This window comes from Beta vulgaris, chromosome 6 (assembly GCF_026745355.1).
Source record: "Beta vulgaris subsp. vulgaris cultivar EL10 chromosome 6, EL10.2, whole genome shotgun sequence".
Classification (NCBI taxonomy): Eukaryota; Viridiplantae; Streptophyta; class Magnoliopsida; order Caryophyllales; family Amaranthaceae; genus Beta; species Beta vulgaris.
Genome location: NC_079207.1, coordinates 28,033,916 through 28,050,831, shown reverse-complemented (window position 1 = coordinate 28,050,831; position 16,916 = coordinate 28,033,916). Strand labels below are relative to the sequence as shown.

Genomic DNA, 16,916 nt, shown 5'->3' with positions numbered 1-16,916 from the left:
TATCTAATTCAATGCTATTAATGATCTATAAAAAAAACTATTTCATTGTCCCGTAAATTTATAATACGACATAGTTCTTTTTTTTTCTTCGAGCCAATTCAATAAAAATCAATCATTTACATCATATCCTACCACAAACATAAAGTTTAACACTAAATCGCCAATCATTGTATGCATTACAAATGGACTTGATTTGTTTCAGAAGATCAATTTTATTACATCTCATCAATGATTCATCAGATAGAGAACCATAAGACAATGAACAACAATACAATTTAATATTACAAATACATTATTTATGAAACTCAAAATAGCCAATTAATAAAGCTATTTATCCTGAACAAGGAGGATCATATTCACAAACTACAAAAGGCCAACCAGCCCCACAAAGTATAGTAGCACATCCAATATATTTACTCTCCTTACAAACCACTTGTTTGTATTGCTTACACTCCTTTCCATTCTTACACACATTTGATTGTTGATCATAGTTTTCCTTCTGCTGCACCCACTGGCTCACAGCATCGATGATCCTAAATGCCCCGTATCCCCCCGCCGTGTTCTCGGCGTATGGTCCGCCTGACTTCATTGTGTTATCGCATTTTTCCTTGACTTTTATCGGCAAACTGTTGGGCGAATGCCGATAAGGTTTGGTTTCAGGCAAGCGGAGCAACCCCAACTTGAGCACGGGCCGTGTTGTGAGCTTCTAAGAACTGTTTTTGATCATCTTCAGCATGTGATTTCAGAAAACTTGGGGCTAAAATGATACACAAAAAACAAATCAATAGTTTCATTTTGATTGACAAAACAATTGAGGAAGTTGTGGGATGTTTGGAGAATTTCAAGAGGATTATATGTGATGACCTAATGACTATTAATAGGGTTAAAGTTTAATTTAGTCATGTCTTTTTATATCGTTTTAATTTGTTGTCTCTGAAATTTAAGATTTTCATGGATGTTAGTTATGCAAATAAAGCTTAAGTTTTGTTGGTCAAATTTGGAAATTCAAATAAAATGCTTCTAAACCTAACACGTAAACAAAAGTTAAAGAGTTTAGGGACTTTGCCTCCCTCTATCACCAATATATATATACTTGTCCTAATTATTTCAATTTGAAATTATGTATACAACTACACACAAAAGATAATTCCTTTCTAAATTAATCTATACAAATATATTAAAAGTCGTACGTCAACAAGAAATTGTGTCACATGATGCTCTCCCTAAGGAGTTTTAGTTCATGTACTCCATATACATTAAAAAAAATTCTGAAATTACATAATATAGGGGTTTGATCCCGAGACCTCAAGTACATATACTGAAGTCTTAACCATTAAACTAAATTTTATTTAGTGTTATTATCATAAAGTGTTCTATTAATAAATGAATTTTTTTTTCTTATCCAGTACATATCCCGGACCTAATAACTAGTTAGGATTTTAAATGGTGTTTTGACAATATTCCCACCAACATCTCCCTGCTATTTCTTCCTCAAATATGCTTATTTGCTTACATGTTCTACGTTCCAATATGATACAAAATCTGAGGTGCATATTGCAATAACTTTTTATTTGAATCACATTAAAAGATATAGTACTACACAAAAAATCACACGTATACAAGCAATGTAGACATTATGTGGATTTGTTTAGTACTTTGTCAAGATTTCAGCACCCGTCTTTGTAATCAAGATGGTATGCTCAAACTGCGCAGCAGGACTGCCATCATTTGTAACAGTAGTCCAGTTATCACCCCATGTAATACAATCAATGCTTCCCATCGTAAGAATTGGCTCTGCATTTAGAAAAGGGTGCCAGATGAAATTCATTGAGCAACATATTCAATTTTAAGTAACAATTTTTATAAAGCTGATCTAGAAAGAAGGGCAAACCGCTAACAACTCCTCTCATTACCCTCACATTGAGAGGGGATGTCTACTCTTTGACACGAGTGGATGATCTAGGGTGCTCTAGTAGAAATAAGCAAAAGGCTTGTTAGAGAAGCAGAAAAAAAAAAAAGGCAAACCGCTAACAACTTCTCTCGGTACCCTCACATTGAGAGTGGATGTCTACTCTTTGACACGAGTTTATCATCTCTACTAGAGCACCCTCTCAACTTTTCATCCACCTACCTAGACCTTGAAACTAAATTGCAAAGCATCCTTCAAATGAAATAGCCATCTAAATGGGTCCTCGCAATTTAGAAAATATGCACATTATAAAACATAAAAACAAAAGCATGCTTCAGCAAGTATATCTGCAAAAAACTCAACTACACAAGAATTTTTTTTTAATATTGAACCATATGGGACAGCATTACTAACATCAATGAATCAGACCTCATGATATGGGTGCATGGTGGGCGTGTGTTTCGTGTTTGTTTATGCTTGTTTGTATCACTAGCTGCATTACAGACTCCAGGTTTTAATTTTAATAATAATACTGAAGCTCTTACCAATTGTAAACGTTAGACCTTCGACCATTTCACCTGGACGCCTATTTCCTGTCAATATAATATACAGCAAAATTAGAGAGAACAATGAAGCATTGAAATTTGAAGCAGAAGACCTATTTTTAACTAGCCAAACTGATTGTGCATGTAAACATTTAGGCATAGAAGTTAACATTAAATTTCTCTTAATACTTTAGCAAAATATGCAAAGCGTTTCTTATTAGTAAATGAATGTGTGCACCTATGTTACAAGCACTTGGCAAGGCGTTTCCCCTTTGTTCAAAAATTATAGCAAGTTAATGGCCCAAATAACAAAGTCCAGATACTCACACCCAGAGCACCCATATTTGGATTTGGAGTGTTAAGTCTCTATTGGTACTTACGGTATCATGGTGACAAAGTTATCTTTGAAAAAAAAATTGTCTGAATAACAATTAACAATAACAAATTCATAATTCACACAGATTATCCCAAATTCATAAATCATAAGTCTCAAAAATATCAATCAATCAAAATTAGATGAAATAAATAGTAAGAATAAAAACAAAAGTCCAGCAAGCATTCCACCCCAATTTCAACCAAACTGAATCAAATCCCTCACACTATTCCAATTTTCGCCGCAATTAATACAACAATCTTCGATAAAAATCATTCATACAACAAAAGATATAAGTTACTAAAAGCAAACCATCACCTGAGAGTAAGGAAAATCATGCGGCTAACATCGTTGTCGGCGAAATCGGCAGTGGAAAAACTACTCTAATTCCTCATGTTTTCTCTTTTTTCTTTGTGGCTCAACTTCTTTTCTTCATCTCTCGATTAATTGTATGTAATTTTGATGATAATATGTGTTTTAATTTGTCTCATTTCACCAATTCCCCAATCTTCTTTCTCCTATCTCTTCTAAACCCCTGTCACTTTCCCTTCCCATTTTCTCGGCAATTTCAACCTCTTCCCAAATTAGAGCAGCTCCCAATAACCCAGATAATAACATCCCAAAAACCCAAAGCGCAGCGGTCGACCCAGGGGAGGAACATAGGGGGTGCGGGCGGAGGCCTTGGCACCCCCCACCCCCCCAACTTCAATGTTTTTTGAAAAATTAAGGTAAAATTTGGTGTATTTATTTCAAAAATAGGTAAAAATATTAAACAGGCCCCTCCTAATCTTTTGAACATTTTCCTATGGTCCCGCTGAAAAGAATTTTCCGGTTCTGCCCCAGGGTCGACCAAAAAATCTACTACTCTCTCTTAGAGCTGGCCATGGGCCGTGCTGGGCCTGACCACGGGCCAGGCCCGCGGGCTGAAGAGGAATACGGGCCGGGCCAGGCCCGTGGCCCATGAAACTCGTGCCGTGCCGGGCCGGGCTGAAATTATGGGAAACTTGTCCATGGCCCGGCCCGGCCCACGGGCCTGGCGGGCCGGGCTCGTGCTCACCGCGGGCTTGGTCCAAAAATCACAGTTTTTGAAAAAAAAAAAATTTGCAAGGCCCACGGGCTCGTGCCGGGCCCGGGCCGAAATCTAAAATCCCCAAACGTGCAAGGCCCACGGCCCATGTTACGGCCAGCGGGCCGGGCCGGGCCCATAGCGGGCTCGGGCCGGGCCGGGCCGAAAACGGGCCGGGCTCGGGCAGCCCACGGGCCAGCCCGGCCCATGGCCACCTTTACTCTCTCTCCTCATAAAACAGCTAAACTCATGTAAAAGATGTTTGTATTTTGAGGCGAATGGGCAAACCAAGGAGACTGGAGAGTGGAGAGAGAAAGGAGGAATGGAGGAGATTGCAGACTGTAGAGAGAGACGAGGAAAGAGGAAAGAGGAGAAGACAGAAAGGAGAAACTTTTGCTTTTCAGAGGGTTTTTCAGGAGAGAAACCTTTTTTTTTTTAAAACGAGGGGTAGCACGTGCTACCACTTGTTACAACGCGGCGAAATGTCTGCTGAAAAAAGGGGGGCTGCCAGGTAAAAATTGAGATATATTCACATTAAATAATCATTTCCTAATATAAGACTTTATAAAACTAAAATGCTATAGCTACATAGATTGTTCTTGTTAATGAGTACAGATAAAGCAAGCAAAAATATCATACGAATGTCTTTTGCAGTGTATGAAAAGCAAGGCATGCAAAATACTTACTATGATGGTATATGACGGGCTCAGAATGAAATACAGTTCCAACACCATGGCCAACAAATCGGTCCACCACACCATAATTATACTTTTCAGCATGGTCACTGTAAAGTGAAGTTGAAAAAGACATTAAACAAAAACAGAAACATTGCAGCTACATATCTGGCATAAAAAAGTGAATTTAAAACACAAGGCTGCACAGTTTTTTTTTTTGAATTGAAGTACAAGGAAAAATTTAGGGAATCCTTCTCTCAAGGTAGTTAAGAGTGCATAGGTTTTACCAATCAAAACTCAAAAACATATGATTGTATTGTCCCTTAGTTTGAATATGACAACTAAATTAGCCAATTTGTGGAGAACAGTAAACAAAAAGTCAGATATAAGATAGAAGACTGCCCAGAAGAATGCAAACAACCTGTAAATCTGGTAACAAGGTTTTGAAAAGTAGATACTGCACACATTAGCCTTTAGTCTTCCAGGATCAATAAGTTTTTTTAGTGATTAATTGAGTTGGGTAAAGAAAACGATATTAGCGTAGCATCAAATCTCTATTTTGTAGCTTTCAAGTTGCATCCTTCTAAATTCTATTTTGTCCATTAAATCAATTAAACCCAGCAGTATTCATACCATATGGATCCTTTTGGTAAATATACATGGCTGGTAAAAAAAAACACTCTATAAGCTGTCAAGTCATTCATAATCATTTCCTTGTCATACCCAGGAATTGCCTCTGAAAGATTTAAATTAGATTTTTGGAGAATAAGTAGTTGAAAAATACTACAAAGAAGGTTGTTCGCCAAGATGCTTGCAGAAAGATTACAAAAGTAAGAGAATAGTATTGGCAATTTGACAGCTGCTGTGAACTAACAAGATATTTCATAAATGATAAGTACTAGTTGTACCACTCTCGTACTACATAGTCTATACTAAGTAGACAATACAGGAATTCACATATATATTCCAGAAATCACAGTCTGCACATACAGTAAGTGCCCAAGTACTAATCTTTTTGAAGCCAATACCTGATTGTCTTTCCAATTTTTTTGAAGCTGACACCATCTTTGCATACAGCTATTCCTTTCTCTAAACATTCTTGGGTTACCTAAGTGCAAAATCAGAAATATATATATAGCTATTAAACAAAATAATTACAGCAGCAACATTCAGCGACACTTATCAATAATAGCAATCAGCAAAGATGAAACCTAGATATAAATTGCTTTCAGCATATGCCATGCGGAAAAACAAGCAATTTAGCACATTCAAATAAGTTGACCTTAAAAAAAAAAAGCATCCAAGATAGGTAACATGATACCTTCACAAGCCGTTTCATTGCATTACTGACATTTCCACATAAGAATGTCTTTGATGTGTCTCCATGGTAACCCTAATAATAAAAAAGAAAAGGCAAAGTATTGGATGTTAATGATATGAGAAATCACCCTGTAACTATTTCATGAAAGTAAACCAAATCATTCATGCATAATCAAATATTAATGACATGATTACTGTTTATAAACAGCTCGTATGAGGTAGCTGAAGATATTCTGCCGAAAGAATATCTCAAAATTTGAATATATATTGAAATTCTATTTTTCAAACTACATTTTTAATTTAAAAAGAAAACAAAATCCCCAAAACACCTTTGCATCCCATACCACCCATGCCACTCCCTCCCACAACTATCTTCCTTATGTCTTAAGGCCATCCTCGCAAACCTCCAAGGCTCCAACATATTACCCACTCTATCTCTTGTAAGACCCCTCCCTCTACCAGACTCCTCACTTCCTCTTCAAGCGCAGCTCCTCTTCCATGCTCCCTAGATGTCGATTTCAATCAATAGTTTTGAAGAAACTCTCCATCAACTCAACTACTGCTTAACTCTCTCTCCTTTCTTCTGCTTTACGAAATGTTCATCTCCTCAAGCCAATGAAGCGGAGAGAAAATTGAAAAGGATGTGCGGAATGAGGATAGGCGGACATGGAAAAATCAATGTTGGTAAGGAGGTGGTGGGGTAACAAGGGAATGTATTGGTATTGGTTAGTGATGGGAAGGGTAAAATGGTGTGGATGGGGTTTATGAAGATCTATTCTTTTCCTTCATTCATAATAATACTTTTGTCTTAAAATATATCGTTTCAATATATTAAATGTTTACATTTTTAAAAAGTTCAGCCACAAGTGGACCCGTATTATTTTGCGACAATATTTCAATAATTTTTTAGCATGCACATGTCAAGCCACTCCATCTCTTTATTTTGTAACTTATCCATGAAAAAGGTAGGTTGACGACATCCAAATATTCCACAAATGTTCCCAGATGTCATTAGAGATAATTTTTAGTTTACCCAGAAAAAAAGGGTGTAATTTAAGATTATTGAAGTTATGTATCTAATTAGAGAGTATACAGTATCTATCGTTGTTATACGGGAAAGTATAGTCCTTGACGTTCTATTACTAATCCTAAGCAGTCAAGGAACATAAAATTTACGAAATGATGCATTCATTAGACTCCAGAACAGCCCAAAATCTAATATACGATCAATAGAGGACAAGAATATACATTTAAGTAAACTGTGACATCAATGTTTATTATGTCTCCATCCTGCATTGCCAAAGAAAGATTATCAGAATATATTGGAGGTCAGAATGTAAGTGGAACCAGAAAAAGGTTATTACCACAGTCAATGAACCTGTAGCTGACGAGAATCAGGTACGCCATGACACATGCACTCATTAACTGAAGTACAAACACTCTTTGGAAACCCACCATAGCCCAGAGGTGAAGGATAAGCTCCTGCATCAATAATCATCTGGTGTACTGCTTTATCAATTTCATCCGTCGTCACAGATGGCTGGTAATATTCAAAGGTGAAAAGATAAGCCCCATTAATGGCAAGAAGCTAGCAAGTAGTTTGAAATTCTTAGCATGATACTCCATTATCTTAAACTTGGAAAAGAACCAGAGCTACCATTCACACAAAGGAAGATTTTGGGAAGGTGCAAATCGTGCAATATACTGCAAATGCATACAGTGGTACCCCTATCCTGCAAAAGACTCTTCAAGATGCAGTTTTTGAGAACTTGCAATTTTTTCAGAAATGAAAGCGTAATGCAATCAAGAAAGAGTAAAAAATTCTCTTTTCTTCCCCTGTCTGACTATTTCTGTATTGCTGGAGGGGAGGCGAAATGGTGAGGGAAGGCAGGGGAGGACAAAAAAAGACAATGTGGAAGTAGTTAGCAATGAAACTATCAATAGTACTAAACTAATAATAGTAATATAAACAAGACCAACATGATCATTAGTAACACCACTGTAATGATACAATAAAAAAGAACAAAGTAGTAAAAAATTAAATAAAAGACAAATGGTTGCAGAAGGTAAAATAGATAAGGCAGTAGCTACCAGTCATCAAGAGGAAACACAAAACACATACACAAGAAGCAAGGAAAAATAGAAGAGAGGGGAAGGGAAAGGGGAAACACGCACAATCTTCATCTGTGACATAAGAAAAACAGTACTTTCAACTTGAGTAAATTTTAATATGATATTGTATCTTATTAAGTGCAATGCTCTCTCATTAAAATCTTAACAGCAGATCCTTCAAGCTTATAATCTTGTCCATGTTCTTCCAGTTCCACCTCTTATTTTTCTCATTAAGATAATCATTTCATATTTCCTCACGACCCATAAGGCACCTTCTCATATGCCCATACAAAGCCTTGTCTTGCATCTTTGCAACAATTGATGTTACTCCCATGTTATCTCAAATCACTTATTTCTTAATGTGTCTATTATGGTATGATCAGATATGCAATAAAGCATCCTCATCTTGGCCACCATACAGTAATGACCTTTGGCTCACTCCATAAAGGATAGTAGACATGATAACTATTTAATAGATGTTTAAATTTCCCTATGATTTGAAAGGTATCTCCTTATTGTACTAGGTCATCCATCCATCAGAGACACCCAGCATTGGCAGATGTGTACACTATTGATCCATAGGTATTTGAATTGCACAACTTGAAAACCTTTTGGCTCCCATATACGCGTACAAAGTTCTACCTGACTCATGAACACTTTCCTTTGTCACTAGACCAATATGATATCATCTGCAAATAGCATGCCCATGACACTTACCACCGAATCAGCTTAAAAACTCATCCATAAATACGGCAATGTAGAAAGGACTCAAGGCTAATCCTTAATTTAACTTTACATCAACAGCGAAGAGTTTTGTATCTCTTCCGAGGATTTTCAAGCTTGTCTTGACACTCATACATATCTTCAAAAGCCTTAAGCTAATCATAAATAGTGCATCGAGTACAAAGGGTCACTCAAGGAGGCATCAGGTGAAAGCACACATAAGGCACACTTATGGGAAAATTCATATTTATAATCTTTTTTAATCAAACGTTTTCTGATTATATTTTTTAAAACCATTCACCGAATTCTTAGAACAGCTGGTATAACCGTATAAGGTCTCTTTCTCAAGACCCGGTCCAAAATGCGCAAAACTAGTAGTATTGTGGGTAGGTTGAGACGGCTTGATGGCCTAAGGCACACATTTGCATACCCTTGATGCCTCAACATGTGTCTTAGGCAGCAGGCTATCCTCTATGTTTGTCTTTCGGCTACGTGTCAAACATCAACCTCATTGTGACAGACCAAGGGACGTATGACGTGCAATTTACAAAACAAAGGCCTTTAGCACCTTGGCGAAATCTTCCAAACAGGCTCCTCTAGCAAATTCAAGGATGAAGTAAGTTTGGGTTAGTTTAATGTAAAACTTTGGACCGACTTTGATCCAAATCCGATTTTTGTTGTATTTTGTGAATTGTTTTAGGTTTGAGTAGAAAAGTTGGTAGAAGTGCCTAAAGTTTTAAGTGGGTTTTGATCAAGTCTACCACCAAAGGTAAAATATGTGCAGCACTCAAAATATAAAGATAAACATAATTAGTAGTGGAGATGCATCACCATGGGAATCCTAGCAAAGAAACACCTGAGATAGAATTAAGAAAAGGTTGAGCATTCCCTTAATTCATAACCTTGCACAAAGCAAGCCATTAAGCTCAAAACATTTTTGAACCCTACAATAACAAGCAGCCGACGCTTAAACTGTCGAGCTTTTATACAACAGCAAGTGGACCACCATCTTAAACTGAAAGTAAAGAAATTGAAGAAATTGTCTAGAGAGAATGACAAAACAAGTAGATCTCCAGCTTTGTACAATTGCTCACCTCATGAGCATATGATATTCTTGTAGCATGGAGCTCATATGCGTATAAACTCATTTTGAACAAAGTTCTTCCTTCTTTTGCATTAAGCACTTAGAAGAGAGGAAGAAAGGGAGTCTTGTGTTTATATCAACAACATCAAATGCTCCTAAAATAACAAAAATATTGTATACTTCCCTTGGAATCAAATAGACAACTAAAATTAGATGCTTAATTTCCAACATTCAAAAAAATCCAAGTCAGCTTAATAAGCTCAGTCTATGCAGACAGCATTTATAAAACTTGGTTGGATCTTTTGTTCCTTAAATTCAGAAAACTACCCCAAATTCCGATGTTAAGTGAAATATGCCTAACCGAACGAAATTAATGTACAAATACAGGCGTAGATTGAGTAGGTTTTGTAAAATTTCACAAGAAAACCATGCAATAGATCAACTACGTTTTGCTAAAGTATGAGTAATGAAGAATGAGTAAATGACACACTAATTGGAGTTTGAAATTTGAATCCAAGAAAGGGGCATATTCATAACCCCCTTAATCACCTTCCCACACTAAAAGCATCAAAATTCTAAAACAGGGTGGAAGACACTGATAAAAGCATAAGGTTAAATAGGACGAGAGTCTAAATTCAAGAGAACTAGAGATGCTAATATGCTATTATGTTTAGGGCAGGCATTCGAAGTTCCCAAATTTAAAACTCCGTGGATAAATTCTTCAAGTCTACACAAGTTCGACAAGTCAGAGGCAGGCAAGAATACACAATCTGGTGACTAGAATTGGAAAGCTTGTAACTTATACCAGTCGACATGACCCACAACAACAAGAATAAATTTTACTACATAGTACAAGAATCCATCAAGAAATATATTCCGCCAAGATTTTAATGTCTCACGGTCTCACCTTAACCAAAGTTCCTGCATAATCCAGAACACGAGCAGCAAGTTCACCTGCTGCCCTCATATGAGCAATACCTTCAGAATCATGCAATTGATATTCCTTTGAGAGCTCAGGCAATTTAGCAGAACCAACATAAGGGGGTTTCTGTATTTGATCGGGCACGGTAAGACTAGGCGATACTCTTCCACGCTTTAATGGGGATCTTTTTGCTGGATTACTCTCTCGGAGTTCTCTTTCTCTGCACAAGCACAAATCAGGAGTAAAGTAGTAACCAAAAGTCCAAAACCAAAGAGTCCAACTATCCAGAAAACAGCATCAGGACTCCCACTCATTGAAACTTCAGCCTTTGCCAATCACCCAGAAAACAGCAACTGATGTTGGTTTTTTCGTATACTGAATGTAGGCCTACATTCGCAGGAGCTCTTCTTCTCAGTATTATTATGGTTCAAGGCCACATTATCTAATTTGTAAAGCATATGATAAGGTGATGTTTGTTTGATTAGTATCCTTGTAATAGAATTCTTACTCAATGGGATGTTTTTATCTTTATCACGACTTGTGAACTTAAATCTTTATTGCTAATTATTAGTATTTCTATTATTTTAAAATATAAATTAAAAAGAACCCATTCAGTTCAACTAAGTAAAGCAAATGGTGCAAATAATCAACTCAAATTTTCATACAACACTAATAGGAACATTATATCCATACTAAATCATAGTACGACAAAATTTCAACTGTTAATTACTCCCTCCGCTCCTAAATGTTATTCTTCGAGAGAATATCGGAACAAAACAAGGCAAACTCCCCAAGAGCGCTCTCTCTTACTGTTAGCAACTTTCTGTTGTCGAAATAAGGTAATATTCTCTCTACAAACATCTAAAGACGTCACAGCAGCGTAACCAGGAACAACAAATAAAAAACGGAGAGGCAGTACTTACAAGCTACAAATTAGGATAATCAAATGATGCATTGTATTTGTAATGCCAAAAAACAAATACATATACTTTCACAAAGATATTACTCCCTCTGTCCTAAAATATAGTTCCCATTTCATTTTGCACAGTTTTCAAGACATATCTTTGAGCTACGATATCTTCTATTTTTTATAAATAAAAATATAAAAAAGTTGATATTACGAATATATACATTGACACGAATATAACAAAGACCCCTCATGAATATGTTTTTTTTATACATTAGTAAGAATATTTGGTAAAAATTTTTAAAATTTGACTCCCAAATTAAAAATGAAAACTATATTTTGGGACGGAGGGAGTACAATTAAACTTGACCATAATGCTTGAGCATATTATTTTAAGAAACTACAATTTGAAAAAAAAAACAAGTTTGTACCTCCGAATTCTCATGGCCTCCTCTAACCCCAATAATCTCTTTGCAAAAACAACCGACTGTTTTCTCGAACTAGAACTACCTATAAATCAACAACAAAATCATAAAAATTGCATAATAATTTCATGAATCATTAATTCTACTGCAGAATAAATTAGCATGACACCAAATTTTGAGAAGAAAATAAAAGACCGAAAAAAAGTTGGTATCAGAAGAAAGAACTAACCAGACACAGGAAAAGAACAAGAGAGTGAAGTAGAGAGAAGACTAAAATCTCCGCGAAAAGTAGAAGAAAGCTGAAGTGATGCGTTTAAAGAAATCGCCATGGTTTTTGTTTGTCTGAGTTTTTGAATATTGAGAATGCAAATGGCGTTTGAGATGATGATTATGTGGTCCATAAAAAGTTGGACGTCAATATGGGCTTTTGGCATTGGGCTGGGCCTTACTTTTCATGGTTTATGGTAAACTGCTCAACTACGTTATGCGTATCCCAGTGAAGGTACATCGTCATTCCTTTGTTCTTGTCGATTATTGTGATTTGTGATGGTATGATGATGGCAATGCACGGGCTTAGCCTTGTTCAAAAATGATCCGATTCAAGAACCCAACGAGATTGTTTGACCCAAAACCCAAAATGACTAGAATTCGATGAGCCCGGAAGTTTTTTGAACCTGCCCTAGAAGTAAAATGTAAATTTTAATAATAAGACTAACAAATATCAAATATGATTATATGTATACATGAAATAAGTGTTTACTCGTACATCAACTTCAATATTTATCATTTGTTATGATATAATATCATTTATATTACTATTATTAATCTAAATTTTACCAATTTTATTAGTTAAATTAAGGGTAAAGTGATTCGGATCAAAATCATAAATTAAATCAAATTCAAACCAAGTTAGTAATTTGAATTGGACTCAAATTATGTCCAAATTGGATTTGGGTTGGATTTTATTGAAAATTCTAATTTTCATATTGGTTTGGAACGAGGGTGATCGGACCCAAAAATCCAAACTAACTGAATAGCAAATAAGCATTGTATTATATAGTTTGGATATCGCTTAAGTGATATTGATAAAATGTATGGCTTGTATGAAATATTAATTGTTATTATTGATTTTTTATGAGATTGTACGAATTACTTCTATTATCGAAGACTTTATTTTGATGCTCGTGCCTACATTATTTCATCAAAGAATAAAGTTTAAAATTTTGGATATTTCGAATTGGATTTGATTTAGCATTTAAAAAATTGGATTGGATTAAATTGATTTGGATTTGGATTTGGATTAGAAAAATGAAATTCATATTTTTTTTGAAATGGATTGGAGTAGGCTTAAATCTAAATCGTACACCGAACCTTAACCCCTAACACTTTAAATTACAAAAATGTTAATAATATGATCCTTATATCATGGAGTACTTAAGATCAAATAATAGTTTTACAAACAAAAATTACTCATTTTATATTTGAAATTTAAAAAAAAGTTGATAAAAAAGGTGTCATTGATCTATATTTTTTACTTGACCCACTTTCAGTCTGACCCGACAAGTCACTCAACTTGCACTTGACCAATAAGTATTTATTGAATCCAAAACCCCTCCGCCTGACCCGTTTAACTGGTCTACACTAAGTTAAGGTGAAAAACTTCAGATACCTTTTTCGTCTTTTGATAACCGACACATTTTATTTCTATGGAAGTGTACTATTGATCATTACATGTATCCATTTTTGGTCACTTTGTTGTACATGGTATTGGGAACTACTGATTTTTTCACATGTCTCTACTTTTTCTATTGCCTTAATATATACTACCTCTATATTTTTTTAGTTTGTCTTTGCCAATGCACTTTTTTGACGTTAAGTATCTTTCATAACATATTAGTAAAGATTATAACGATTGCATATTACTAAAATACTTATTGAGACCAATCAAACAAAATCTCACATAACCATATTATTTTCTAAACAAATTGAAAAGAATATAAAAAGATTCCCTCCAATTATGAATGATGTTAATATTCCAAGTAAGCAAACTAAATAATATAAAGACAATATGTCTAACATATATTATTATAGAAATGAGAACGGATATGTGCAACATTATTGTTTTGTAGATTTTGAGATTATATGATATGAATAATAGATAGACCTTGATATATAACTAAATTACTTGATATTCATCATGCTCAAACATTCTAAAATTTAGCCAAACTCATAATCATCACAAATGATATAAATAGGAATATTAATAATTTAAGTAACTCATTCAATGATACATACTTATACATTTACCATAAAAAGTGATAACACAAATTAAAGTAAATATCACGAATATATTTAGATATATCACATGAGCATTATTTTTATAAAAAAAAAAATATATAATGCAAAGACATATTCACATAAAGAAGACTACCACTTATAGATTCTCAAATTATTTCACAAAGAAATGATAATCCTAAATATAAAAGAATTTTTCGTCTCAAAGTATATTTTGACTTTCAAGTTTTTGCGAGGAACTATCTTATAAGAAATTTATTGTCCCAAACTACCTTACTTTTACCATTTTGTTGTTGAGAACTATCCTATGTCAGTTTCAGATGGTGACTCTTTTTTTCAGTTTTTAAGGTCATGTAATATCACTTAACCTATTCAAACTCTTTTTTCATTTTCCCCATCCTACTTTCTCTGTTCCCCTACTCTCTCTCTCTCTCTCTCTGATCTCTCTCTCTCTCTCTCTCTCTCTCAAAATCTATGTCGACACTTTGTACCACCAATCCACCATTAAATTCCTCTTCTACTTAAACTAAAATTGAAACAAGTATCCTCACAGTTTCATCGAATCTCAAACAATTTCCACAAGGTTACCTTTGTTTTCTCCCACAATTTTTAACAAAAAAAAGTCAACGCTAAAAACCGGTATTAGATAGATGTTAACATCAAAATGGTAAAAGTAAGGTAATTTGAGACAACAAATTATTTATAAGGTAGCTAGTTTCTCGCAAAAAAACTTGAAAGTTAAATGTAAACCAAATCAAATAAACACTGATGAAGCCAAGTTTGTAAACTATACTTCCTCTGTTTTTATTTATTGGAACTAGGGGTGACAATGAGATGAGACAACTCGCGAGCTACTCGAAATCGACTAGGTCAAAGCTCGACTCTGGATGTTGGTGAGTCAAGTTGAGCAACTCGATATCCGACCACTAGTGGAAAAATGAAGAAGGGCTGCGCTGAAAAAGGCATGTAGGGTTGCGCTTTTTGACAGCAGCCCTTTCAATAGCAGCCCTTCACTTTTTAAGTAGGGCTGCGCTAGAAAAGCGCAGCCCTTCACAACGAAGGGTTGCGCTTTTTAGGTAAAAGCGCAGCCCTTCAAGCTTAGAAGGGCTGCGCCTTTTAGGTAAAAGCGCAGCCCTTCTAAGCTAGAAGGGCTGCGCTTTTACCTAAAAAGCGCAACCCTTCCTACCAAAAAAAAATAAAAAAAAAAATTTAACATTTTTTTACTCATAATCTCACATTTTCTGAATTATACAGAAGAGAAGAGAAGAGAAACGAAACGAAAATGAAAAGACTAAACGCAAAACAAAAAAAGAACGAAACGAAAATGAAAAAAAGGAACAAAAACTAATATACATAAGAGAAGAAATTATAGATCTGAAAATACAAGAACATTAATAAAACAAGATGAAAATACAAGAACATTAAACAAAACGAAGATGAAAATACAAGAACATTATAATCAAAACAAAAGAAGTATACAAGAACATTAATCAAAACAAAGATTAAGAAAATTATAGATCTGAAAATACAAGAACTACCTCCAAACATTAACCTAATAATGTTTAAATACATAAAACAAAACCCTAATACATAATTAAGGGGAAAAAAATTCTGAAAAACTTAAAATGCCTATTTGGAGGCTTAAACGAACTCAGATGGCTTAAAAAGCCTAAACGTCACAGCGTAGCGGTGTGTTTGACTCGTTGGCCCGTTCCGCTTCCGAAAAGGTATCACAATAGGCAATCGGACTCCGTCGGCATGATTCGTACAAATCATTTCAGGGTTTTTGTCGCGTTTGTTGCATTTCTGGAGTTTTTGAGAGAGAAGAGAGGATGCGAGAGAAGGATGAAAGGGAGGAGGGTCGTGAGAGAGGAGAGAGAAGGAGGAAAATGGATGAGGGACGTGAGAGAGGATAGAGAAGGAGGGATAATATATATGAAGCCTGCTCAATATTTGAAAGCCCCCGATTTTTTCATTTCAAATTTTTTTAAGAAGGGCTGCGCTTTTCCTTCAAAAGCGCAACCCTACTTAGTCAGAAGGGTTGCGCTTTTTATAAAAGTGCAGCCCTTCACTTAGTAAGGTTGCGCTTGTAGAAAAAGCGCAGCCCTTCTGAAGTAAGAAGGGCTGCGCTTTTTTCTACAAGCGCAACCCTTCACTCTGAAGGGCTGCGCTTTTAGAAAAAGCGCAGCCCTTCACTAGTAGGGTTGCGCTTTTATCAAAAGCGCAACCCTTCCTTTTTTTTCCCCTAATGGACTCGAAAATTCGTGAGAAACTCAAATACCCAATTATCAATAGCAAAATACCTAAATTCAACATTTTTCTACCTTATTGTTGCTTGTAACATGAGACACTTGCAAGCTACATGAAATCTGCTCGGTCAAAACTCGACTTGAGTGAGCTCGACTCAACTCAAATTCGACTCAAAATGCTAACGAGTCGAGTCGAGCTAGCTCAAACTCGACTCACATCATTGCCACCCTAGTTGGAACATTTGACTTTCAAACTTATCAGCACACAATTTTGACTAATAATAATATATCTAATTATCTATCAATAAAAAA

The 16,916-nt window shown here is 35.4% G+C and overlaps 1 protein-coding gene across 1 annotated transcript; it reads right to left on the bottom strand.

Annotated features, from left to right (window-relative positions):
• Positions 1-347: 347 nt before the first annotated feature.
• LOC104896599 (methionine aminopeptidase 1B, chloroplastic) lies at positions 348-12,476 on the bottom strand. Its single transcript, XM_010683367.4, has 11 exons — positions 12,290-12,476; positions 12,067-12,145; positions 10,714-10,948; positions 7,266-7,427; positions 7,136-7,177; positions 5,889-5,960; positions 5,596-5,675; positions 4,580-4,677; positions 2,455-2,502; positions 1,656-1,794; positions 348-757 (listed from the first exon to the last, which is right to left on the bottom strand). Exons 1-11 carry the CDS (start codon positions 12,459-12,461, stop codon positions 730-732), a joined length of 1,155 nt encoding a protein of 384 aa, XP_010681669.3. The 5' UTR covers positions 12,462-12,476; the 3' UTR covers positions 348-729.
• Between the last annotated feature and the right edge of the window lie 4,440 nt (positions 12,477-16,916).